The following is a 26,978-nucleotide window of genomic DNA, read 5'->3' on the forward strand; positions in this document are numbered from 1 at the left end:
TTAGTTCGTACCTTTCGGCTTTGGACGACTCGGTTTACATCTCTTATAATGCCCTTACATCACATATGTTTCTCTTACTCTAGCACTTCTATTATTATATACTGCTTATACCTATCTATTGCACCTTGCTTGCTCTATCTCTAATAACTGACTACTAACTTATATCTAACGCTTATAACTAAGTGCTCATTCCTTCTTTGGTTTTTGCTTCCTTGCTGTGCTCCCGTTCCTCCCCCTCTTCTGCTACTCTTCTCTTCTCTATTATCGCTTTCAGTTCTGCCAGTCCTTCTCCAGTCTCGTTTAGTACTTCTATTTTTGTATATTATATACGTTATATGCATCGCTGCACCTAAATAAATAAATTTGCCAGGAATGAAGTAAAATTTGCAGCCTAGCAACGAGAGTAGCACGAATGTTTATGCCTAAGTATCGGTATCGAGCGAGGAGTGATTTGGGAAATGCGCGTGGAGATTTAATATTCATGATGCCATGCGCAGATCTGGATGTACGTGGCCGGAATATGTGATGCTTATAAGATATTCAAGATCTCATGATTAAGAAGCGGGAGAATCGTGGGTGAATCGTTGAAGAGTTGAAAGAATTCAGAATGTTTAATGAAATTGAGTTACATTCAATGGATAGCTGTTTCTTCTGGAATTAAATCATTCCAGGATATGAAAGAATGTAGAGCACTAATTCCAAAGTTAATTCATTATTTTATTATTCCTATTTTATAATTGGCGCGTGGACTGCAGCATAAATTTTATATATTTTTTCCTGGGAAATATACCGCACAATAATGTTATATTCTGTTTGTGCTTCTTTTCATTTCGTCACTCGCGCTGTTAAAAATATATATTAGTCCATCAACTTCGTCTCATTTTAATAATTGTAGAAGATTATCATTTGTAAAATGTGCGCCACTGGTAATCATAATATTATTCTTTCACAGTATTATCTAATTATGTCAGTCGCATTATCGACAATTTTTTAGTCCATGATATTTGTCTTATTTTAATCATTTTAAAAGACTTATCAAAAGAAATGTGGGTCACTGATGACCACCGTGACAATCAACGTGTTAAACGTAATTATTCTTTCGCTTTATGCTCTGAAGCAAAAGCCTATCTATATTTCTACACTGAATCCGCCCCAAAAATAGCACATTTCAAATAGCAATTCATCAACCTGAGTTCGTTATTGATTCGATCGTCAATGATCCACGAATCGGATCAGAGTCGCCTATCCTTCGAGCTAATAACGCTATTCACGTTCCTCAGAAGGCCAGCGCAACGTATGGGTATTTACCTGCAGCGCGAATATTCGCTGGACAGTTTCCGACTTCCAATTTCATCGTCCGTCGATTTCCAATCAGCGGCCACGTGGCGTTCAGAAGTCGACATTTTATTCATCCTGGTCGGCCGATGGCCACGATTAACGCGGGATTTTCACCGTTCAACGGGAACACGACTAATTAAATCTGAAATGGGATTTCCTGCTGTTCCACCGGCGTACTATTTACTGGCTGTCGATAGCCGCGTGAAACTGTAGCTGACGATCCTTTCGTACTTTCACAGAGATATGTCGCTGTTCTCTTGTATATTGTTTTACTCGTTTCGTGTAATTGTTTTCGCGGTTTCGATAGAATGGCAACAGTAGTTTTAAAGAGATCGAAAAGGTAAATTGAAATGGCGGTTGTAACGAACCTTGGCGTCAAGGAAGATTGGTTTGGTGCAACGACAACGAGATCAGAAAGTGCACGTTCGAAGAAAAAACAGAGAAATTGTTTCTCGCAGAGAAGATTCGATTTTCGAAAATAATTGTCCGTAGATTCGTTTGTCGAGATTACTATTGATGGACACCTATTGGCGATCGAGGGAAATACTTGCTGTTGCATATGCATGTAGCCTATTTGTACAAGAAAGATTGAAACAATCTTATGGAAGATTTTGTTTACGTTCGCATTTATCATTGGTATTAACTTTTTGCCAATAACGTTAAATTTTTACAGCGCTATATTTAACACATTTTGCATCAATTAATTGTTAGCTAAATGTCAAGATTCAACGAAATAACGTTTTATACGCTACTTTTATACCACGTTATCAAAGCATACGTGTAGCCAGAAAAGTAAAGAAAGTCGATGTTTCATAACACGTATCTAAGAGTTAAACGGTTATGAGAATTGAATTTCTGGTTTGGAAGGAATCCGTATAAAAATTGTATAGTAAATACTTAAAACTTAAATTTATCTGATACTACTTGAATCTTTAATCCGCTGACATTCAATGTATCGATACTTATTTTCGTTGCTGTGTACTATTACAATATTACCTCCATTCCAGTACGACACCGAAAAGGAGCATTAAAGTCAATGTATGTTTGAATTGGCTTCGAACGAAAATAGCTTAGATACATACATGAAAATAGTGTATACGAAACCAAATAGTTCCGTTAAAGGAAATGGAAATCTTGAAATCATTGAAATACCTCTATTTCTGAAAAAGGTTCTCAGAAATTGCCTTCAAATATTTCAAACTACTGTTTCATCCAATTTAATAGTAGTATTTAGAATTAGGTTAACAAGTGTAAGTTTAATTATTTTTATTTAATTATTATCGAACTCGCATGAGAGATTTGATATTTCGTAGTAACAATCGTATGAATGTTTTAATAATTAAAAATTAAATAGGACTTGTCGAAAGGCGTGGTAAAATAGATCTTGGTCCAGCGAACGTTGCGGCGTATGCAAATTGGCATTATGGTGCATGCATTTTAAATCGATTCTAACACCGGGTCAATCATCAAAGATCGCTTTGAAATCAAAGATTATTCGAATACGTTCGGAAACCAGAGGCGTTGATATCATAATACTACTTCATAAAGTATGTCTACATATAGGAAATTTTTATAATGAAAAAATAAAAAATATTTGCTTCCTTTATTAATTTTCTTTCTTTCCATTTTTCAATTTGAAATTTCTGTAAATGAAATATTCCTTTAAAAATTACGATATCTATTGTATCTCGAAATTTGTATTATTAATTAGAAAAGTGTGATAACGGTTCAGATAAACGAAAATGAAATAATCAGGCCGCATATGAAATATTGTTCGATTAATCTTGTTTGAATGATCGTCAGATCGATGTTAAAACAATTACGTGAACGCAAGCACAATGCTTCATCCGAAAATCGGTGAAATTCGTATCTCGTAAAAAATTCTCGTTGAACATAGAATGAAAGTACGCAGGAAATATTTGAATATGCAAACTGAAATCACCGTAGCCCATTCATTTAAGCATCGACGATAAAGCATTTTTACAATATCAGGCAAATTTCAATGGCACGAAATATTATGAAGAGTCGATTATTTCAAAAATCGCAAAGCTGTCGACAAATTCATTTTGTGTCGTGAAAAACAACGCGTATTGAGGCTCGTGTTTCAGTGTTTGGTTAATAAAATTTTTATCGAGCTCGACGTGAGTAATTCTGTCGTAGATATTTCTGTACCATGAACGACTTTAATTTATCACGCATGCCTGTTTCGTGCAAATGCAAAATAAACGAAATTCGATTACCGCGTCAAAGGAGTCGACAGTTTAAAACGTTGAAATGTGAATAAGGCGATGAAATATCGTGTTTTAACTCATGACAAATTGGTTTCCGATATATTACATGCTAGAAATTGTAATTTCTCAATATATTAGGTGTAGAAATTAATTCGCTATCTGCGCATTAAATCGATAATTACGAATTCGTATTAAATTTAAATACTTTTTCACTGTTATGGAATTTCAATATTTCTAAAACGCAACATATATCTATATAACATAAGACCAAAAAGTATTTAGAAAGTAGGCAAAATAAATAATAAATAAGCGATAAATTTATTTTGAAAAACGCGAAATTACTTTCTTCGTCTAATCTATTACAGAACCAAAATTTAATAGCTTCAGTCTCATATTTTCATTTTTTTGCATACAAATATCGTCAATCACAGATCTGGTTTCTTCCTATTTTAAGTTCGCGGTCGTTTCTTCACGTACGAATATCATCATTCGGAAATTTTTCCAAACTGAAAGAAGGAACGCGAATGGATTACATATTTTCAAATGAGTATAGATTATTCTGATCGTTGAACGAAATGTGTACGATATTTTACATTAAATATATTAATTTTGGATATCTTCAACCTTTACACGGCAATTCATATAAAAATCTTTATTAATCACATTAAACGTCACGTATTTAAATTTCATATATGTGAAACCGTTTGCCAGATGGATATTTACAGTTGAAACGATTCGCAGTTTTATTTCGCCTATTTTCCACGAAATTGTCCCGTGCGCTGCCGTTTTTATCGATAATCGTTGGAATAGCGAAAAATCTGCAATCGAGCGTCTCGTCATTGAGATATTTCCTCCAACTGGCAGCTTAGTCGAAACGATATCGGCTTAACGAAATCGTGTTTTAAACTCCTACGAAACGCTCCACTTTCGGTTTCGAGATCCGACTGGCGGCCAAACCGCGGACCGCAATTTTATTTGGCGAATTCATCAGCGAATGGGAATTTAACGAATGTACGTAAACTAATTGTCTCTGTTTAACGTGTTCATAGTTGTTTGTTCAACCATATGCAGCGAAAATAATTGTCTTTAACGAAACAGCATGAGCAAGTTGCAATTATTATAGATGGTCGTCTATCGATTATAATTTATCAGAAATTATAATATTTTCATATTTACGTTGCATGTAATAATTTATGATGAACGTTTTGAAGCTAAATTCTTCTTTTTAACAAAATTAGTAAATGAAATAGAGTCTGTGAAAAATTGCTTTATTTTTATATCAAATTAATTTTCTGGAAAATCGTGTTTGGAAATGAATAAATAATATTTAAAGATGCGTCCCTGTCGGAGAGGAAACATGAAAAGATAGAGTGCATATATTATGTACAATTATTTAATTATAGAACAAGTTTATATCAAAATCTTTTTCGACAATTATGTTTAGAAATAAACGAACAATGTTTCTAAAATAAGATATTCTATAAAATTTGTGTAATTCGACGGCTTTTGTTACAGGATCTTAGTACATTTATATAAAATGAATATAAACGTCTTTGTGAATTATCATGGCTTCTGGTTACCAAAAAGCAACACGTAGTATTTGTTTGTACGAATACAGGAAAACAGTCGTTGAATCGAGGAAATTCAATTAAGAGCCTCCGTGAACTTCTAGTTACCAAGTCTGAGAAGACAAAGGACCGTGAACAATCGTCGATACGAAATGGAATATTAATTGTCGTCGCGAGATGCTTAAGTACGTACGGAGCATCAGAAGCATTGTTTACAATATCTTACTGATATTTTATTCGTAAATATGCGTTAATTAAATTAATTTCACTCGAAACATAACTGTGTCTTCATTTTCTAAAGTCGTTCGAAAAAATTGGCACTTGAGTTTACAGTAGTAATACCAAATTACAGCCAAATGTTAGACTGACTGACTAGTGATTAAACAATTCAGAATAGTCAACAATACGAAGTGTCTTAGAGGAAAAGTGATACAAATATCTAAATAAAGACAACATATTTAATTGGAACAAGCTATGGATAAAATAAAGCTTTGATAGAAAAATTGATACGCTTGCAAATACGAAAACACACTTCCATGATGTAGCTAACTCATTTTTTACAACCAGTAGCTATCTTTCCGCTAAGTTCTTAAAATTAGACGCAATTTCAACGCGTAATAAATTTCTCATTACCCTTATTATTATTAGTCGCATCATAATTCTTACTAAAAATTAAAAAACTTGTATCGTAAGCTTCTAGTTCCTTGCGCGCATTACGATATTAAATAATAATCTAATAAACCTTGGTAATCCCTGGCATAATAAATCCCATGAAACCCATTTCTACGACTAATCCCACTTTCCATTCGTTCTTCAAACGTTATCACATCCGGCAAACAACTTCTACTGCCCGCAGATTACCATGTTAATTTCGACGGTGTCCGAAATCGCGAACGAACGAAATACTAATCCGTGTTTGATTACCTGACAATTAATCATTGAAAACGGATCGAGTCAGCTTTGCCGTACGGTATTAACAGCTCGATCCGACATTCTCGTGGCCACGTAAAGGATCTCGATACCAGAACCCGTTGTGTGCAGCTATTAGCGATTCACAGACGCGTACACACGCATCTAGTAGGCGCGTATCCGCGCGCCTCATGACCAGAGTGTAATTCGAAGCGCGTGTGCGGCCGCGCACATGCAACCCCGGCTAATTAAGGAAATTGTTCGCATTGCGTAACTGCTAGCAGATGTTGCCACTTGACAGGTCAGACTTCGATTCGCGTGGCATGATTCATTGAGTCGGTGAATTTGAAGGGAACCCTATTTGGTCGGTATGACGCTTCGCCTACGGTTTGCATGGATATAGTTGACGTGTTTCAGGCGTTTCGGTAGTCATCGAGCGTATACCGATGATCGGAGAGCGACAGAATGCGGTACGGAATGCGTCGATCATTTTATAGCGTCCTGGTAATATAGATTGATTCAAAATTATTTGTGTCATGAGTACTATGCCGGGTAATAGGAACGATACTAACCTGATATTATTAGTAGGCAGATTAATATTAGTAATTATATTCATTTCGGTACTGTTATATTGGTGGTAAAGCGGTATATAATCTGGTATCTATTATTAGTAGTATCTGGTATCGACATTCTACGCCAAATCGATCACGTTTTAACGTCGACCTGAGGGATTTTTTGTTCAATGTGAAATGTCAAGTGGACTATGTGAAATTAGAGGGAGTTTCAGCCATCATTTTGCCGGTTTCGAATTAGTTTAGAACGAATTTCGAACTTCGATCTAGACGGTAGCGTTACAATTTCATGGAATTCGATAATATGAAAGTTCTGTGAACGTTGTTCGTAACTTTGTAACTGCCAAACAATCGGGGATAGAATTTTTGGTAATAACTTAAAAAATGAAGTTTGTCACGAACAGTTGCCTGTTTCAAGTATTTGTGCGAATTTCATCGGCGCCTTGCTAACGCGAGGACTTTGCGTAAGTTTATTGAAGTTCGAGGGCTTTATCCGTGTCGCGAGGGCTGAAGCGAATAAACTGAATGTTACCGAACTTCTGCTTGTTTTTACTGAAGTACCTTGGAGAGAAGTTGACTTCTTTGTTCTAGAAGCCTTCTGAAGTTTAATCCCAAATAACAAGGGATAAACAAGATCGTTCGATTAACCGTGTCTATCAGACGAAAGACGTTCTAAATGCTCTACCCATTTCGTGAAAAGAATAGATGATATCATTTTTCTATATCAATTACATTTATACGTAAATTGATATCATTGCACTTGTGCGTGAGTTTAAGGAAAAAGATTAAAATGATAGTCAGCGGTCAAGACGCATGTCACGACTGAAACATAAAAAAGAATTATAAAGATGGTAACTTCGAAATTATTAGGGTCGTAACGTTGAACAATCGCTTGAACTTTTCCCGTTTTGGCGACTCAGACCGTATCAAACTTTCTTTCGACTAAGATTCTGCAAACTTAAACTACCATCCTTTTTACTTAACTCTCACAAGTATATCAACATAAACCAACAATAATAATCACTTAAACGAAGATTATGCGCATTAAGAAACATTTAAATTTAATCCAACATATTTTGTGTGCAGTTCGAGAGAAAATATTAAAGATATTAAGATAAGGACTATTTATTAAACTCGTTTAATACTTCCAAACATGCACACTTCGTATCGATATATTTGTCAAAAATATTATTCACATTATTATACACGCGTACAATTTCCATGACTTTGGTAATATTAAATGCTTTACATTTTGATGCTTTATGTTTAAATGCTTTACACATTGACGATGATAGATAACATGTTTGTAATTTCTCCGGTTTCAATCGTCTTATCTGCAACAAAACGCAGCGTATTGGTCACACGCTTGAAACGCCAAGAATGCGTTTTTATTATATATTTTTATATACATACATTATATTATAATATACAATATTACATATTATTTTACCCCACATGTGGACCACGAAATATCGGAGTTTCCAACGGTTGATTGGCAACACAACTTAGTTGTGCGACTCGACCGCGTTTGATTTCATATCTCGATTTACACGCCTAAACAATTTACATGAAAGCAAACGTCAAACTTTGAAACACCAAATACTTTGGATAATTATGATCGGAACCACCGCAGAGATAATCGACTCTGCTAAGCGACTACATGCAAAGTGGAGGCAAGGATTACTGCGGCAGTCACATCATCAAGTATATATTTAGTGAAGTACTTCCGGCGGTTCTTGACAGAAGTTGGGGCATTTGGCGACGTCCCAATCGTGACGATATCACCCATAATCGTTAAGGGAATGGCCAACGAAGTACAGGGCCTCTAATCTGCAAAACTTTCCACGTACATCCTCGAACGAACATCGTCGCGGTGGATCGGGTTTCCAGGCGACATTTTACGACTTTGAATTGACTCCACGTTTCTCGGTGAAACGATCGAGGAATTAGATAAATGTTCTTTGCGTGGAATTTATAGTATACAACTCAAACTTCATTGTAAAATTGCAATGGTCACAGAAAATTGACTCGCTCGTTTTAGGAATATTAATTTCTTTAACTAAGTAAATTACAGTTTTCTTTGACCCAGCTGATCGAAAATGCACGATTTTGTTTTAGAGGAATTGTTTCTTGTTTATATAATAATATATTTTTTGTAATTCCAATGCTATATTTTGCCCTCTTAGTACAGTGAAATTGCAAAACGCAAGGCGGGAAGTGAAAGACGACAAGTGTTCTTATGAATATGTTTATTAGTATAAAAAATGGGCTTGAACGTTGAGATTGTAATACTATTTAATTTTACTTACTTTACTTTAGATAAAATGATGCTTAACACTAGAGCCGTCGGATCTGATCGAAATAACAAAATCATAATTTTTTCCTAGAAATTTCATCCCTTCGCAATGATTTGAACGATCGTGATATTTTATAAAATAATACATGTAATATTTCGTATTTCATTTCTACTTAAACGAAGCAAAATTCGATCTACACGTTGATCGTTTAACCATAATCCACTGTTACTTGTACAAGCGATTTGACCAGATTAGCTTACTTAGTCCATTAACCGGATGTCGCTTCGTTATCGGTCGCATCACGGATAATTGAGCCACTAAACAGCTCGAAATGGCGACAGAGGCGAGAGAAGAACTTTCTTATCGAGCTGATATAGCGCAGCAGATGCTACGGAGTCTGGTAGAGTAATAAACTACCTAACAAGGCATAACATCGCCTCTAATGTATGACTGCTAATAGAATGTGATTAACGGCGGCTTTCTAACGAGATCGCGTACTATATGGAAACTTTCGGGCAAGTTCCACCCACGGTTCCTAGTACCTCAGGCATTTGGTTGTAAGCTGACCACTCTCGAAAGAGTATGTTATCGAAATAACGTCGTTGATAAAATTCCAATTAATCTTTTCACGAATTTGGGGCAGTATTGCTTTTAACACAGTATCATGTATCTCGTAGCAGTATCGATTGAAATTATTAATGTACACGTTCTCGCAGGTAATAGATTATTCATGGTGAAATTATGATCTTAAGATAAGGAAGAGACATTACAGTTTATACCTTGGGAATATATATTTGCGATTCTTCGGATCTATTCTTCAAGATCTTTCAATTTTATTATTTTTTTTTACGTTTATTACCACGTTTCGTGAACATTTCAGTTCGCTTCTTCAGAGCGGATCTGAAAGAGCAATTCGTCATATAACTGAAGAAAAATATGTCATCTACTCGTGGTGAAAATTTAACATCTAACAATCCCACCTCTTTTTTTTTTTATAAAAGCTGTATCATTGGAACCAAAATCGAAATATTTCAATATCAACCATAAAAATGTGTCTTGCATGCAAATGAAAATTTACATAACACTGTAGTGATACTCGTAGCATTGCTTAAGAACAACCGTCCTACGCTTATCTAATTCTCCTGTCCCACTTATTATCCATGTTTGTATCTCTTCGTATATCTTCCTTTTTTTAATTATTTTATTCTTAAAGAGCGTGGAATGCGCAAAGGGTATAACAATTACATTGAATAATAAAACCGAATATTTGAAACCTGTGTATTTTAATAATATCTATTAACGCGAGAATCTAATCTATAAACGCGAGAAGGGCAACAGATTTAAAGATATTATTTAAAAGAGCAGGAAAACGTACGGTCCATCTTTTTCTTCTCTTAAAAAATTACAAATTCCTGACATCAACAGGAACTTATCTCGGTTCCTGCTACTTCCTCAGCGGAGTAAAAGTTTATGCGTTTTACGATGAGCTAGACAAAAGCTTTGGATCTTTCGTTAAATTCTTCCTTTACCCAAAGCTTATCAGGAAGACGTCGCGTCGGCGAAAAGACGTCCGGTTGCTACACGATCGCCTTCGTCGCCGTTCGTTTCTCTGATATTCACTGTTAATGGAGCCTGAAAATTGATCGAGGCCATTACTCACGCTCTCGCTAGATCTCACGAGTATACGCCACAACTCCTGATAAGCGGAAGGAGCGGCTCGTATTTACATGCAACGCGATTCGTTAACGACATTTCCTTGGTAATGAGGATCGTGATTAAGCGGTCGATCATTAATTCTTCTTTCATTTGATCTCGTTACGTAAGCGGAACTCGCAACCGCGGACAGATAATTGATGTCTCTGGTACAAAAATCTTATAAAAGTATTTTATATACTTCGGTTTTACATTGGTTTTCGTAGCAAGTTAAAAAGAGAAACTTCGTTAAAGCGAGAGTTGAGTAACTGTTCGATAAAATATATCATAGTTTGTGTAGCGTGTGTCTAATTTAGAAATATGGAAGACAAAAGAAAAAGTGTTTCGAGCGAATGTTGTAAGTAAGGAATAAAACTGATCTAACTGGAATTATTTTTTCGCCTTTGTCAATCTTCAATTTCCTAATTATAGAAACTTCTGGTTAGAAAATGTCACAATTATATTTTCAAATAAAAATCTACACTTTTTATCGCGTATCATTGTAGCTGGCATTAAAACGTTGTCAGGATACTAACTACTTGCGTCTGTTGCATAAATCATGCCGGAGAAGTGAACTTTTACAACCGACATGTCGCCTGCATTTAAATTTCGTTTTGTTATATTTTAATTCCATTTAAACCGAGCATATTGTACGTACTAATGCAGCATACGACAAAGTCTAGTTATGCACACATGTGCACAGTTAGCTTTGCAGCTCTACTTTGCATCGTCTATTCTCAAATTTCTGGCATGTTCCCCTTGGGATAGAATCGTACGATATTCTAAGAATTTGAAAGTCGTATTCGCTCAGAAACGTCTTTCAATATACTCGACGTATTTTTACTTATAGAAACATCATTTTTCCTTGTATCCTGGTGATATTCCGTCTGTCATCTTTTTACTGTCTTTTTGTGTCGCTGACATTTTCTTTTCGATGCCCCTGTCCTGTTTCATTTCATTGTTAAAATTTTTCTTCTCCATTCTACCCACGCTGTCTTTCTTATCGATACAATTCTTCTATTTCTATCTTCGCTCTGTATTCCTTTTCATTTCGTCGTTGCAACTCACTTGCGTCTTCCGGTTCACAATTGCAGGAAAGCTATTCAGTACTACCAGTGGAAATATCAGACAATAGTAATATCTTGAAATATGAGAAATTTGAGTATTTCGAGAACATTGTTTACCGAGTGTCTGTAAGTGACTCAGCCTCTAAAGAGTACAAAAAATTCGTGAATCGACTAAAATGTTCGATATATTCCATCGATTAACAAGTAAATATAAACAACAGCAAAACAATGGTACGAATGATAAACAGTAAAATAATAAATAAGAATGAACACCATTAAAAGTAAGGTGATAGACGAAGATAAAAATAATAAACATTGCTACAGATATAATACGATAACAACGCCAATCTGAAAACTTTATAGTCATACTGTTATTATTATTTATTATTTTGTGACGATCGTTTACAGGATATCTGGGAAAGCGATTAAAGCAGTCAGTCGAACACAAGATCTAGATAGAGATAATACGATTATTCGATCGTGTATTTCGAACTGTGGCGTGCCAATGTGCCAACAAACAAGAGAAACTGGTTGCAGCCTGATGAGAGGGTTGGAATGATACTCGCGAAAGGCAGCACACGGAATTAATCATCGGTCAGCGACGCATAGATATGACTGTGTACTAGCAAACCCTGCTATTTCCTCCCGTCTCAGTAAGCCGGCTTGACAGGGAACATTATTTACATTAATTTCGTTGGCAGCTGGATCTGAGCGTGTCGCCCTGTAAATCTAAAACGGTATACCGTTCGTTCTGTTGGTAATCTGAATTTCAACTGGAACCCTTCGGATGGCAACACTCGTTTCAAGCTAACGATTGTATCGAATCATAGAGATTCTGATACGATATCGTATTTTCTTTTTTATATAGTAACGTTGTTGGTATACTTGTTTGAGTAATTAATAGAATTAATGTAATACAGTATAATAGGATTATACAGTATAATTAAATAATTACAAACGTGTACCTTGATTAGGAATTGATTGAAATTTAGATTATTATTATGTATATTACGTATACTATGATTATTATAGAAAACTTGTAAACTAACGTTTGACATTCAATTATTATTCACTTATGCGATATTTTAACCTGAAAAATTGTATTTAGGTTTAACTGTTCCTGGCATGTAAATAATCTTTATTCTACGTTGCAACATTCGTTTCAAATGTATCGGAAAACTGACTTCAAATGTATCTGACTTCGATATCCAAATAACTGAACATCCAACCGCTGTGCGTTTACTCGTATAAAAAATTGCCATGAAACAACTCTTTGAAAAATATACTAACAATAGCTTCGTTATATCTCAACTATCGAGAAATATTTTAATCAACCTACGCAAATACGACTGCAAAGAACCTCGCCAAGCTTTTCTTAAAAACTCAACGTAAGAAACAAATACGCTGTTTATTTTTTCATATGGCATTCATTTCCTTCTTCTTCCGAGAACTATTCTGAGACAGAGAATTCTGTCCGAGAAGCTGAGAGATCTGAACAGAATCTGACGCGAAAAATTGCTGGTCGATTTATTCCATGGCCGAAAAGAGTGTTAAAAAATTGCCATTTGCCTTGGAATCGATGATGCTGAGTCGGATGAAGAGATGCGGAGGTGGCGCGAATGAATTTTCATCGCGACACGTTCGACCTGTATCTGTATCGGATTCCAATATTCGAATGTCGGCCGATCGCACACAGGAGACGCCCTCTTTCTCCTCCTATTACATATTCGTAACAACGATGAACTTGCAGATGGTCTCTTTCTCACCTCGTTCGCAATTTTCCCTCCACTTCGTCCACAGATTGTGAAGTTTCGTTCGAAAATTCTACACAACTCTGGCCTCTCTATTGTTCGTCGAAAATATATGACGTTTTCTCGCGGGTTGTTCCCTTTAAAGAGGAATTCCCCGGCCAGAGGGGCAATTTCATTTGACCCGCTGTTAAATAAATTCCACGGAAATTCGGGTCGATGCGATCTGGGCAAAACGATACGGTCGATAGATCGTCTACTTTCAATTCGTATTCGCCAACCTCGTATCCACGATGTTTTCACATGGTCAGAATACAGTTGGTCGAAACAGATCGTATTACGTAGCTGAGAACGTCGTTTCTAATTTGTTATTTATTTGCGTCGATTTCTAATACTAGAAATATCAGAGTTCTCGAATATTTCATTCTTGTTACACTTTTAAAATAATCTCTAAGGAACACAATTATTTATATCATACTAACCATAATCATAATTCGATTTAAGAGAAAGAAAAGAGATACAAGTGTATGTGTATCGAGAATGCGAATTTAGTTACGTATTTCAACTTTTGAAAGTTTCATCCCTCGAGTTCGCTAATTAATTAAGTTGTAACTTCGTTGTTTGCTGCAATGAGTTCTCATGGCTTGAAAAAAATATAATGAATTTATTATAATGATAAACACGGAATGTTATTTTACGAAAACTAGTAGTGGAGTTACGCCATTATAATCCTTAGTCTTCTAATTATACTCGCCAGTGAAGACGCTTTTGTTGATTCGTCTTCGAGTTCCCTAATTAAGTTAGTTATGAGTTTGATAAGTTCTTTAATTGCGAATGAAAAAGTTAACAACGTTTGAAAATTATTTAACATGCCTTGAACAGGTTTGAAATAAACAAATTATTTTTATTGCAACCGAAATCGCGAGATTCATTTTTCATATAACAAGCTAAAAAGTTTCCTAGTACTTTACTTCAACGCTATTCTACCTTCGGATAGCATGTCCCGTCTCACATTTAAAATATAAATTGCAACGCGAATTGACATTGCATATTACCAAGCTTTTCATTTTGGCCTTTTCTGAAACTTGGCAAGAAAGAATACACAATCGTGCATAAAGTAAATAAAATAGTATCGATTTTCCACCACCGGAACAAATAATGCTGGAAAATATCAAAAACTGACAAATATTTGCATCAGCCTGTTCCAGCGAATTCGATCGAATATACGCACATACGTACGTGTTTCAAACTTTTCGGAGCATACTGACAACGGAGAGTAAATACTTTATAAAAACCACTGCGTGTTAATAAATCGCACGCGAAATGCTATCGCGATAGCTGAAAGTTAAAATTGCACCTTCGCTGAAGCAGCAACGAGGAACTTTTTATTGCACGTTTGCCGCTTCGTGTTTCAAACGGTACGCGACAAATTTCAATTTTTAGAAACATTCACGTTCACGCGAAAGCAACGTAATCAAAGGAATATTTGGATTTTCTTCCGATTCCAAAGCATTTGTTACCAGCAACTAATCGGTATACATCGAACTAGTATTTGTTTCTGTCGTGTTGCTATGTGTTTCTTATTTTTCTCATTTGTATCGCTTTGAGCGAAAACAAGTAACAAGTAGCAGATTTTATTACTGACAACAGTAACGCGAAGGAATATGCGCGAACGTTAGACAGCAACGTGTTCAAGAAAAATGAGACACCAATAGAGAATTCCTCGCTGTTTGTTCAATGAGAGTGTGGTATAAGATCCATCCTGTTTCCGAGTCGAAAGACAGGATATGTCGCGACGAATAGCGGTAATCTAGAGTGAAACTTTGTAATTAAATCGGACGAGCAGCTCGAGCCCTTGTGGATTCCGCTAATTATACATTCCCCTTATTTCCGCACAACAGAAACACGATAATGTTGTATCGTGTCTACGCTATTGGATAACATTCTATGACAATGCTGCATCGTTTCTCACAATTAGCTCGAAATCGAGATAGCAACTATTCTCAAGTATGAAGTATCGTTGGCAGAAATTAGAGAGCAGAACGAACAGCTTGAAGAGCATAACTGGACCAGTAACCACGGGTTCTGTAGTAGGATGATTGCAACATTGACAAATTGTTTGGGTTAGTGGCGCTGAAAAATGATTTATACGTAGAGTCTATGGTTACTGGCCCGGTTACGCTGTTCACGGTAACTGAAAAGATACAAAAGAGATTTTATCAATAGAAAATTTTATGGAAGTATAGGAATTTTTTGAATAAATATCGTAACTCCACAGGCACATTTTGCATTGAAAAGGGAAAGAGAAGGAGCAAAATTTACAACGCGTTTGCATAGTACGCGTTGAACTTTTATTTAGTTTGTCGAGTTTGCTGATGCAACGTGGAAGCTAAACTCAGGATCACGATTTTTCGCATGCTGAACAAATTACAAACGATTCGCGAACTGTCGAGTCAGGACAAACGTCGCAGTATTCTTTGACCGCACTTGAAATCCAGCTTCCATAACTCTGGCGATTTTATTTCCTCCGAAAGAAATAACAGTCTGTTGATAAAAAAAAAAAAAAAAATAACTTGTAACGAACGTGTTCTGAACTTCTCCATAATTAACCGTATTACGGTTATAAATAGGTATATTGTTTGTCATATTTAATCACGCGATAAATAATCGCCTGACAGAGATAAAAGTGAACTGGTTATAAAACGTCGGAAAATATTTTCATAAATTTAATGTTTGTACTTTTTATACCATTCATATTAAATTAAACTCTCTTATTATACTGGCATTTTGATAGATAGGTTTCGTGTATTAAAATGATATATTTTCACAAACACCAACAATAACGCGAATATCGAGTTAATCAATACTTTCAAGGCTTCTGTTCTCTCTATATTCTCGTATTTTTTCATTCAAAACGTTCGCTAAATATCAAATTCCAGTTGATAGAAGGGAAAAGCTACAGAATTTGTACAAAGTGTTTGATGATAATTTATAAATATGGAATACATCAAATTGTACGATATAAAGACAAAATCTGTACGAAAATTAATTACTGACACATCGTATAGGTAATGGAAATTCTATTATCATTGAACTTGTTAACTATCACGAAATTAACCCTTATCACTCCAATGCTGTCTTGCGTTTGACAGCTTCGTTTCCAATTGGGATGATAAGGATTAAGCAATCTCTTATCCGAAATTAGCGATGCATTGTGTTTGTGTTAAATGAAGCAATTGGTGACAATTATTGCCGATTAACGTTGAAAGGTCAATCGGGGGATAAGATTCCGCGTAAAAAGTATTTCAGAAAATAATGTGCGAAATTAAAAAATGGCACTGATTGCAAGATAAAAAATATGAATACCGTGCCATCGGAACCCCACCAATACTTGTAAACGTCGGCTCCTGGATATTTTCTCTCAATCATAGACAAGTCTCAAATAGTATAAAACGTTAACGTGTATTTGATACTAAACGGAATAGCAAAACTATCTTCCTGTCGCACAGATTACATACATACAGTGAAATATATGCATAAAAATACATACAGGACAAATGTAAGTGGACAGGCAGTGACAGTAGATATCAATGAAGTTCGATCGAATTATAAATAGCGTTATAAATTCAAGTTTCATTTATTGTACATCCCTATAGTGCATGGGCTATTTGGTAAATAATGAAAATTAATATTTACATCTTTGCGCAAACAAGCAATATTTAACGAAACTTGGTTGATCCCTTTTCCCACTACCAGCCCATTTATTTTTGTCGTCGACTGTAAGTACAAAGAAAAATGGACGTTGTATTAAGAGAAATGCTCAGGAACACGTGTCTCCGCGATAGCCAGTATTACGTATCATCTATCAAGCGAAACAACCTTCTGATTTATCAATCTTTCGTCTCATTTGTGGCAACAGATCGGCGTGTGGAAATCCTGGAAGAAGGAAGGTCTGGACATCAAGGACATCGTCTGGCCAGGAAAAACTCATACACCACCGCAAGGAGTGCCGGAGAAGTTTTATTTGAAAATAACCTTCTTGGAGGAGCCGCCCTACATCAATCTCGCGCCTCCAGATCCTGTGACCGGAAAATGTCTGGTGGATCGTGGTGTTCACTGTCGAGTAGCCAAAGATTCCGACATGGATGAGTAAGTTCGCTTCCTTTTTGTCGTTGAAATCTTCGTCGGTCGATGAAGCCCGGATCTTTGCTCTCATGTACGCTAAACAGTTCGGAAAATACTGACACCCATGCCGGTATTATCAATTTTCTTCCCTTTAAACGCCTCTGCGTGAAACTTAGGTTCGAGAGCTTTTATACACCGGACCTGACCCGTCGGTCAGTTTTTATTTTTGTTCGCTCTTTAGGGAGACAGGATGCAGTAGGGAGATAAGACGAAAAAGAAATATAGGGAGAAGTTTTATTTTCGTGTTATTTATGAGGATAGAGGGAGAGGAACGTTAAGGGTGGACAGCAGGGAAATATTAAGGTGAATATTCGTTGGAAATCTCGGGGAACGGAAATTTAAAAACTTGTTTTTTTGAATCATGAAAAATTAAAATTTAAGGAACAAACAAGCTTAACGAATTTCAAAGAAGACGTCATCTTACTCGTGACATTGTTTAAATAATATTAATGATATTGTTTAAAAATATCTTTGCTAATCAAATTTTCAATAATTAATCTCTAATTAAATTTTCCTCGGACTCAATTTTAATAGGTCAAACGTAGACTCTAAAGAGCGATATCTTGTTCAAATCATTCGAAGACTTTCAAATGTAATTTCATCAAGCATAATTTTCGATATATCCAAGTGTAGTACTATGCAAGGATTGCAGAAATTGTAATCTATAAATATCTCTTCTTCGAGATAATAAACGGCAATTTATCTAGGTTCCCAGAAGGTAAGCCCTTCGTTTAGATAATGCTCCCCGACGGGCTCGTTTGCAACGTGTTAACGTAGTTAGTCGCTACATTTGAACTCGACGCTTTTTCCCTTGCACTCACGCAAGGGACTGCCTTCGCGAAGTCTCGCTTTAATTTTGCAAGGAATCCTGTTGGATCGAAATTATACTTGGGAAGACCTTCGCAACGGGTCTAATATAGTTAAGTTTTCCGTTGAAGCACGAGAAACGTACGTTTGCAGTACTAGTGGATTATTTTTTAATTTTAGACCTGTGAGCTTCATAAAGGAGACAAATATTAGAGAATGTGTAAAAATACAGGGAGATATTATGGAACAGGAAGCTTACAGAAGGCGTATTAAAATTATAAAATGTTGAATCGAAATCGAAAAAGTAAATCAGCTTTGCCGCTTAATCTTCTTTTGGAAAACAATTTTTCATATTTTTGCGAAATATATTTGAACAAAATCCAACGTTTATTTACAGATATATTCGTTTATTAAAATAATTTTGATTATTTAATTAAATCAAGCAAAATTACAGACACCATTTTTTTTTAAATCATAAAACAGGAATTTATTTGAGATTAGAGTACTTAGGTACCTGTTAGAAAAACATCTAATACTAGAACTAATTTAGCTATCTAATAACATAATTCTAGATAAATTAGACGTTCGTAAAAACACTTCCATAAATACATACCAATTAGAAACTAAAAAATCAACGACAATTAAAATATCCGATCGTATGTGAATCATGAACTTTGTTATTTTTCATCTGGAAAATAAGAGGCTGTTAACACGACGCAGAGTGCGACGCTTGGAATCCACAGATTTCGTTGCACCTATGTTATACGACAACTTAAATGCATTCAGTAGTTACCACTAATCAGTTTGCTGGAATTGCGACACTGTAACTGAGAGAGGTAAATAGAAACGGGAGACAAAGCGAGCGAGTTCAATTCGCAACTTCGCAGTTCATGTCGCGAAATCCACGAGGAAAATTCAATTTCGGCTGGCAGCTGTCCGGATCTCGCTATTATTCTTTCCATTCCTATCCTTTCGAGGATTTCTTATCGCGAACGTCATTGTTTTTTCGCGTTCCGTTCCTCTGTATTAACGTTCCGCCAGCTCCGCTGAAATTTGTATCGTTTCTTGTTGCTGGAACATTTATTTAAATGCAACAAATATCTCGATTAACGTGAAACTCGGAAACGAATTAGAGGTTGCTACTTGTCACTCGGGTAGTACGTTTCTTTGTTTCTTCGTGAGAGAATGGGAAGTGAGAATTGTTTGGAAAAAAGCCTGAGGGGCGTGGAAATTTTAAATACTCTTTAGTTATATCACTGATTTGCTGGAACAATGACGCGATTGAGAAAAGTAGATTTCTTTTAAAATTAATGAAATTCGTCGGTAATTTTCAAGAACTCTATAAATTGTTTAGGAGTCTTTAAACATGTTACAAAGGACGCTAAAACTTCCCTCTATATGTGTTCTAAATATTTATATTGTACGAGTCCGTAACTTCACAGAATAAAAAGTAAAGAAAATTAATGAGATTGTATACGATACAGCGTTGATACGATAAGCATCTAAAATTTAGAAAATCTCGGAAAGTGGAACGAGCGCTTTGACTTATTGGCTCACATAGATGTTATTCCTGTGTAATTGGAAACTTACAAATTACTCCATTAAATCGTACCAAACGTTACAACTGGACTATATGAATTCTTATTCACATTCACGTTCATAGAAAATTTGAAAGCGCAAAATTGCATAAAATATACATGATGTGAAAAAATATATAAAATCAAAGTGTAGTGCTTTGTATAGTGCTTGGTGGGTAAAACAATTTTTTATCGAGGTTCTATTTTCTCAAATGTATTGTCGAAAACGTGAATATACATAAAAATTCACAGTCTAATTACGACAGATATTCAAAAAGTTCTTCATGCTTCGGTCCCGAATTTTCCATCCCCATATTCCCTAATTATGTCAATTTGCATAAATTTGTATATGACACATTTTCACAACCAGAGATTTTATAAAACGCGATCAAAATTCACGAAATTACGAAATATGTCGAACGTAACGGAAAATGCGTTTTGCAGGAAAGCCTCGATGCTTCGAGGACAATATAGGCAAAGGCATTAAAAGCAATTCGATTCGTAAGGTCGTGATCGCGAATAATGAATCGATTTCGACGACTACATTGCGTGGAATAACTCGAAAATTGTTGAACCGTAAACACGAACTTCAAGAATGACGCACGACTAACTCGACAGTAACCAGTTGACAACGGAACGATTTCAGAAATTGAAATTCCTCACGCGGAGGAATGCGATCGACGCGTGCGTGAGACCGAAACGAAATTCATGACATGGATTAAACGCGAATCAATTTTCCACGCCAATTGATCGAACGTGCACGTTAAGCTACAACGTGTATCATGTAAGAAGTTCCTTGCGAAAAATAACTTCGATTCGAATATCGCATTACTTGTACTATTTCTCAATTGTGGTTCGTACATTTTTCTCACGGAGCTTTCGATAAGCTTGAGCAAGAGAACATCCATTTTACGAATTTCAAGGTTATATTTCATTTTATTCAATATTTTATTCAGGAATTTTATTATCTTTGTCAGTATATTAACAGTTTGATAAATGTTCTCTGTTGCTTGTCGCAACACAAGCTTGTCCTTTCATAGATATTAGAATTTATAACTTATATTGAATTTTTCTTGAGAATCGTCTACATTTAAAAGATGAAAACGACCCTTAATGTTAGGGTTGGAAACACATCTTCCGGAATATTTTGGAAAGTATAACTGTCCCCATTTGTTTAAACAACATGCTAAAATTAGGAACTTTTATGAATTATTCTGATAAATTTTTCCTGCAAAGTACGCCGCTTTTAATTATAAATACGTTTATGTAGCTTACACAATCACATTCAAAATAACAGAGCGAATGTTTTCAAGTATATCTATTTATTCTTAAGAAACATTCTTCGCATATTAAATTCTTTTCAAAGATTCTTTTCGTCATCTAAGAATGTCACAACAAATAGGTAATAAACAAACAAATAGGTAATAGTAAATAATAGATAAACATAAACCTGATCATGATCGAGAGACTTGTGAGACTTCAGGGTCATGAAAGTTGACTGGCGCCAGCCAAGAGTCATGCGCGTGCCCAACGTCACCCCTGGGGTCGTTGAACATTCAACCACGAGGCGATGCCTAGCCGAGTTCCTCGACCTTCCACTCACGACAGATTCCTTGAATTAAGGATAACGTGAAGGGAATCTCTAGGTTGCAAGGTCGAATTAAACAAGTCCCCAACTTCAAAGTGACGCCAAGAAATTTAACGCGATCGACGTCATCGAATCCAAATTATAATTATAAATATCTTTATGTTTTAGATGAAAATTTTCCTATGGATTTCTTTCTATAAAAACAGGAACGGCATGTGAAAATGAAGGATTATCGTTGGACAAGTAGTTCTTGTTTGTTTCTTTCTGAAATTGTAAACTTGAAACCAAAGGGATTTACTCAGTTACGAATTAACTCTGCAAGTATTCGATGCTCTGAATATAAATATTTTTAATACAAAACAAGTAATTTGCTGTAATAATACCTATGTACTGATATTTACCATAGACAATATTCTATATATATTTTCACTTGTATAAAATCCCACGAAACGGATGAAGAATTCTATTTAGAGAATATTAATAATTCATACTAATGAGATTTAAATAGTGAAATATTTCAAAACCCTGAAGAAAATTAGTTTCTAAGTAGAAATACGCAGGCGTTCGATTGATTAATTTAAGTCAACGGAATACTTAAACCCGGTTCATTCCTTTGAACGAATTCCCTTTGAATTTTTCCCATCGAAAACTTTCCTTTCATAATTGCGAAAGGGAAACTGTCTACAAAGTTTTACTTTCTTTCATCGCCATACAATTTCGTCCTTGTCGACAAGTGTCACCTGGAAGGTTGCGTTATTTCGCGGATAATTAGAAAGCGGAGGTTGAGGAAGTCCGTGGTTTGCTCGAGATTATTTCCCTGCGCGGTGTAATTAAAAATTTCGATTGTCGGATAAAGTACAAGGTCGAAAAGAAAGCGGCCTGGTCGAGAGGAAGAAAAAAGGAATATCGCGAACCCGGTTGAATGCTCGCTCGTGGCTGAATTAGCGATGGAATCGCTGTAATTGAAAGAGTCACGACAGAAGCGGCACGGGAAGGTTGAAAATTGCCCGAGCTGCGGTTATGATTGGTTCTGTTCGCTTGTATTTACTCGAAGCTCGTGCACTGGTCACAGAACGCTCACAGATATTTAAACGGTTTCCAAATAAAAACATCGACCCACTCTGTCGAGTATCGATTCAAATCTAAATCTGTATTCTTAAATATTTGAATTCATCCGGGCAAATTTGCAATTTTCCTCGATTTCCATTCCACTCGTTTACCGTATAAACGCGTTTTCTTTTCTTTCTATTTCTTTTTTTTGTGGGAGGAGGGAGGGGAGGTATTCAAGGAAACGTTTCGATTCAAAGGATCAAATTTAAATTTCTTCAACTTCATTTTCACTTCTGCTATCACGTTTGTTCGTGTTTGTGGAAGTTTAGAATCACTGCGTGTCATAAAATCTAACGATAACTGACACGTAGAACCTAAGAATTGGAAAATAAATTATGCAACTTAAAATTTAATTATTCTAGAAAGCACGTCAGATCTACAGGAATAAAAGAATATCGAATAAACATATTGACATCTGTAGTAGTAATTTGAAATTAATAACAAAAATTACGAAGAAAGTTCAATGTGATAAGATCGTGGCAGAGATAAAGATCGTGACAATTTCCAAGCTTTTGATCGATCATACGTATCTTCTGAGTAGGTGTATAATATTTACATTTCTGGAGTTTCCGGAATCCAAAGCTTTTATAATTCATTAATTAAGAACTCATAAATGAAGCAGTACATAGGTTCATCAATCAACGAAACAAACAAAAGAAATTAAATAATGACACAAACCATAAATTTTGCACATCTTCCTCAAACTTTGCACCAAGTATTTCATCGTCGCTTAATAAAAGAACAAAATAGGATAAATTTTTCGATATTTTCTGGTATATTCATACAAGAAGGAAATACCCTTACGCTCAATTTCATTCAGAAGAAACTGGTCTTATGTTCTATTCCGAAAATGGATTTCGATATTAGGGGCTTGAGCAGCAAGGAGGAAACATTTTAGGTAACAGGGTCCTTTCCCAGGAGCGAAGCTTTTGGCATATTCGAAGTTCTTTCGGAGTAAACGTAAACTCTCGTCCCTTGTTCGATCATTGGACGGCGTAACCGAGTCTCTAAAGGCAAAACCGATTCTTCTCTCTTTGGATTTCCTTAGAGTGGAACGTTTCCATGTTTGTAGAATCGTGTGCATAGAAAAGGAAAGAATGAAGATACTGCAAAACAGATCTAAGAAAAGAGATAAGGTTAATGGAGATACAGCAAGTACCGGAGTTTCCAACGACGGGAATCAATTTATTTCGATGCCATTCGCCTTGAAAATGGTCTTCCTGCTCGACATCGATAGTTAGTGTCGCTGCGAGAGTACGAGCGAGAACAAAACACCATTTTATACGAATCACTTTTATACAGATACAAGGGAATAATTAGACTTCCACGTGTTTCTATAGCAAATAAAATAGATGTAAAATAGAAAATTGTATTAACAAGATTTTAATTTTTGCAAAATATCATATTGTATTTGCTCTCATTTTTCTGACAATGAAATTTGTCTTATTTCAATGATTGTAGAAACATAATAACGCGGATCACCGATGTCTACCGTGTCTGCAAACAATGTGTTTAATAGGAGACAATGTTTTAAAATAAATTTCGATTCACAGAAAGGCAATTTAAATTCCTTAGAAAATAGATCTCTATCGTGATGAGAATTTCTTCTAACATCTGAAAGAGATTGTTTTACTCGATCGCAATATTTTTTACCAGTTTATTAGGAAATAATTCGATAGAGGACAATAAATGTTATGTGTTGGAATACAACGATATTAATCGCATACAGGTGAGGTGATTGATCGAACGGATTCTTCCCTTCGTTGCTCAGCGATATCCCCACTAGCGTGCGTTCGTGAGATGTATCGCGGCGGCTAGCGCGTGTATGCCCTTTCGAGAATTCGGCGGAAGAAGCGTAAGGATATGGATGGAACATTGGGCACGTCGAGAAGCTACTAGAAGGTTCCGTGGCACATGTGACGCCACACAGGCATCTACACAGGTCACACTCTTTACTGCATAGAGAGTGGGGTTCGAAACCTTTTCAAGGGTCATGGGTCACTAAGCCAGCCAGTCTGAGAATAAGTAGCCAACTGTCTACATTCCACAACACACTTATGTTTCCTGTAATAATTGTTTAATAAATTTCACATAATATTATTTCAACATAAACATTATGTCTTCCACAGATTATTAATCTTAATTCCGAGATTAAATTCTAACATTATGACATAAATATCGAATTAAAATATCGAAAAAATCGCCTCGTTGAATTTATTCATTTTGAAAAAACCCCTACCCGCGAACCGATGTATCTCTTTAAAAATATATCAATAGTAAGAATAGGAGGTTCAACTACACGCGAGGGTGGTTTTTAATCTACTCGAACGACACGTTCCGTTTACGTTTGGTTTGCTCTTATATAAAAGAATTCAGCTGCATTGGCAGTCACACTTTTGCCAGATGCATCAGACGTCTCATGTATCATTGCGAACGAGGGATTCTAGAATTAAATCGAGCGAAGAAAGATACACGGGCGGGCTCATCATAGCCTTCGCTAGAGATAGAGGTTGAATTTAGGACACCAGGAGCGGTGAACTTGCGAGCGATGAAACGATATGAGATTTAACGTGGAACGTTACTCGAATTCCTTGTTTTTTCTTTTGCCATTGTCTTTTAATTTCCGGTATAGCAGCTGAAATGTTCGCTCGAAACGCGATTTCAGTGGAAAATTTCAGAGGAGAGAAGAATTCATTTCTTGATGATGATTTCTTTTATTAAATTAGATAAATTGTGCATAATCTCTGATGATATAAATAGAATATACTGGATGCAATAATAACACTGTAAATAAAAGTTGTAAAGAAAATTTTTATCTTAATTTGTATAGCGAGAGAATTAATTCTGTCGATACTGAAAAATAATCTGTTGAATTTTTAATGTGACTTTTAAGGCAACGAAAGTAAAATAAACTAAGCTAAAAGCTAGTCTCAGATACAAACAAACAAAAAACATGGATTCTGTGATTCGTGTAAAGAGAATAACGACAGCACAATACATCGAAATTTTTAATCGAACGAAATCGAAGCATGTGTCTGGCATATCCGCAGATTTCTTGAATATAAATTTTTCCCGGTAAACCAAGTTTTTAAGATTTCACGCTCAATAACATTTTCCTCGGGTTCTCCGCAATATTTTGTATAAAACGCGCGCAGAGAGGGTAAAAGAACTACTTCAAAAGAACTACGTTACTCAAGCGGCCATTAAATTTCCGGCAAACGTGATCGCTTGAACGCCTTGTTTGGTCCTAACGTATTAATGTGTAAGATCAGCGTGTACCCTGAAAGACTCGAAGTTTCTTTCATACTATGTCAATAATATTTCTAGTTGATTCCGTGTTAGTAGTTCTGAATCACAGAAATGAAAATATATTTAGGACGTTGTAGTATGCAAAAAATCGTTTTCATCGATTTAGATAAATATCTTGAGTTCATAAGAGAATGGATAAAGTTACTACAAAGTGTTTACTCGAGTATTAGATGTTTTATAGTAACGTCGTAGCGTGAAGTGTACGATGCAATTGAAAATAATAGCTTCATGGAATGTTTTATTTATTATAACGCCGTTCACTATGAATTTTTACTATGAATTCCTTCGGCATAATTTCGTTTCACGCGTCTCCATTTTTTATGTACACACGTATACGTACATATATCATACTCTACGTCTCTTAGAAGAAATATAGACTCGAAGAGAAACTTGTTTCGCTTACTAAATATTATAAAACTATCGAACGGCACGAGACGAATTTTACGTTTAAAGAGATAGGTTCTTCCCTTGCGAATAACGCATACCTTTTGATTCATCTCTCTACTTTAGAGCTGAACGATATCGACAGACAACAAACATAGTACCATAGTAGGAACTGAACTCTTATTTCTATACTTTATGGATGAATCATAGTACATAGCGTAATGCTCTTTATCGAGCCACAAACCAGGAACATTTTGTCCTTTCAATTCGAATTGCTCGTCTTCTCTCCTAATACTGCTAACAGATAGATAGATTGTTTCGCTTAACAGAGGACTCTCTTTCTCTTTGTAAAGCAATTCTCTTTCTATTATTCGATAATCGAAATTCTCTTTCTTGGTCAGTTTCATTATTACTATGATAAATGAATGGATAAATGAATTCTTGTAGCTTTCGATGTGTGATCTACGTACATTCGCTTTCTTTCTCGGCGTAATGGGTAATCGTTCAGGTCGGTAACGTTACAATCACGTTACGATAAAATAAAAAATTATGTATATATATATGGACGGAGACGTTTATTCGATAAAATGACGAAT

At 35.6% G+C, this 26,978-nt stretch overlaps 1 protein-coding gene across 8 annotated transcripts in view; it reads left to right on the top strand.

The window, feature by feature from the left end:
- LOC117242097 (glutamate receptor ionotropic, NMDA 2B) overlaps positions 1-26,978 on the top strand; it is a 314,701-nt gene that overhangs the window by 250,961 nt on the left and 36,762 nt on the right. For all 8 annotated transcript variants that reach the window (XM_033508487.1, XM_033508486.1, XM_033508488.1 and 5 more), the window contains one exon: positions 17,342-17,571. In XM_033508487.1, the coding sequence (XP_033364378.1) occupies positions 17,342-17,571 (230 nt within the window). The remainder of the gene's footprint in view (positions 1-17,341; positions 17,572-26,978) is intronic.

The sequence above is a fragment of the Bombus vosnesenskii genome, unplaced genomic scaffold (assembly GCF_011952255.1).
Source record: "Bombus vosnesenskii isolate JDL3184/JDL3185 unplaced genomic scaffold, Bvos_JDL3184-5_v1.1 scf7180000016263, whole genome shotgun sequence".
NCBI lineage: Eukaryota > Metazoa > Arthropoda > Insecta > Hymenoptera > Apidae > Bombus > Bombus vosnesenskii.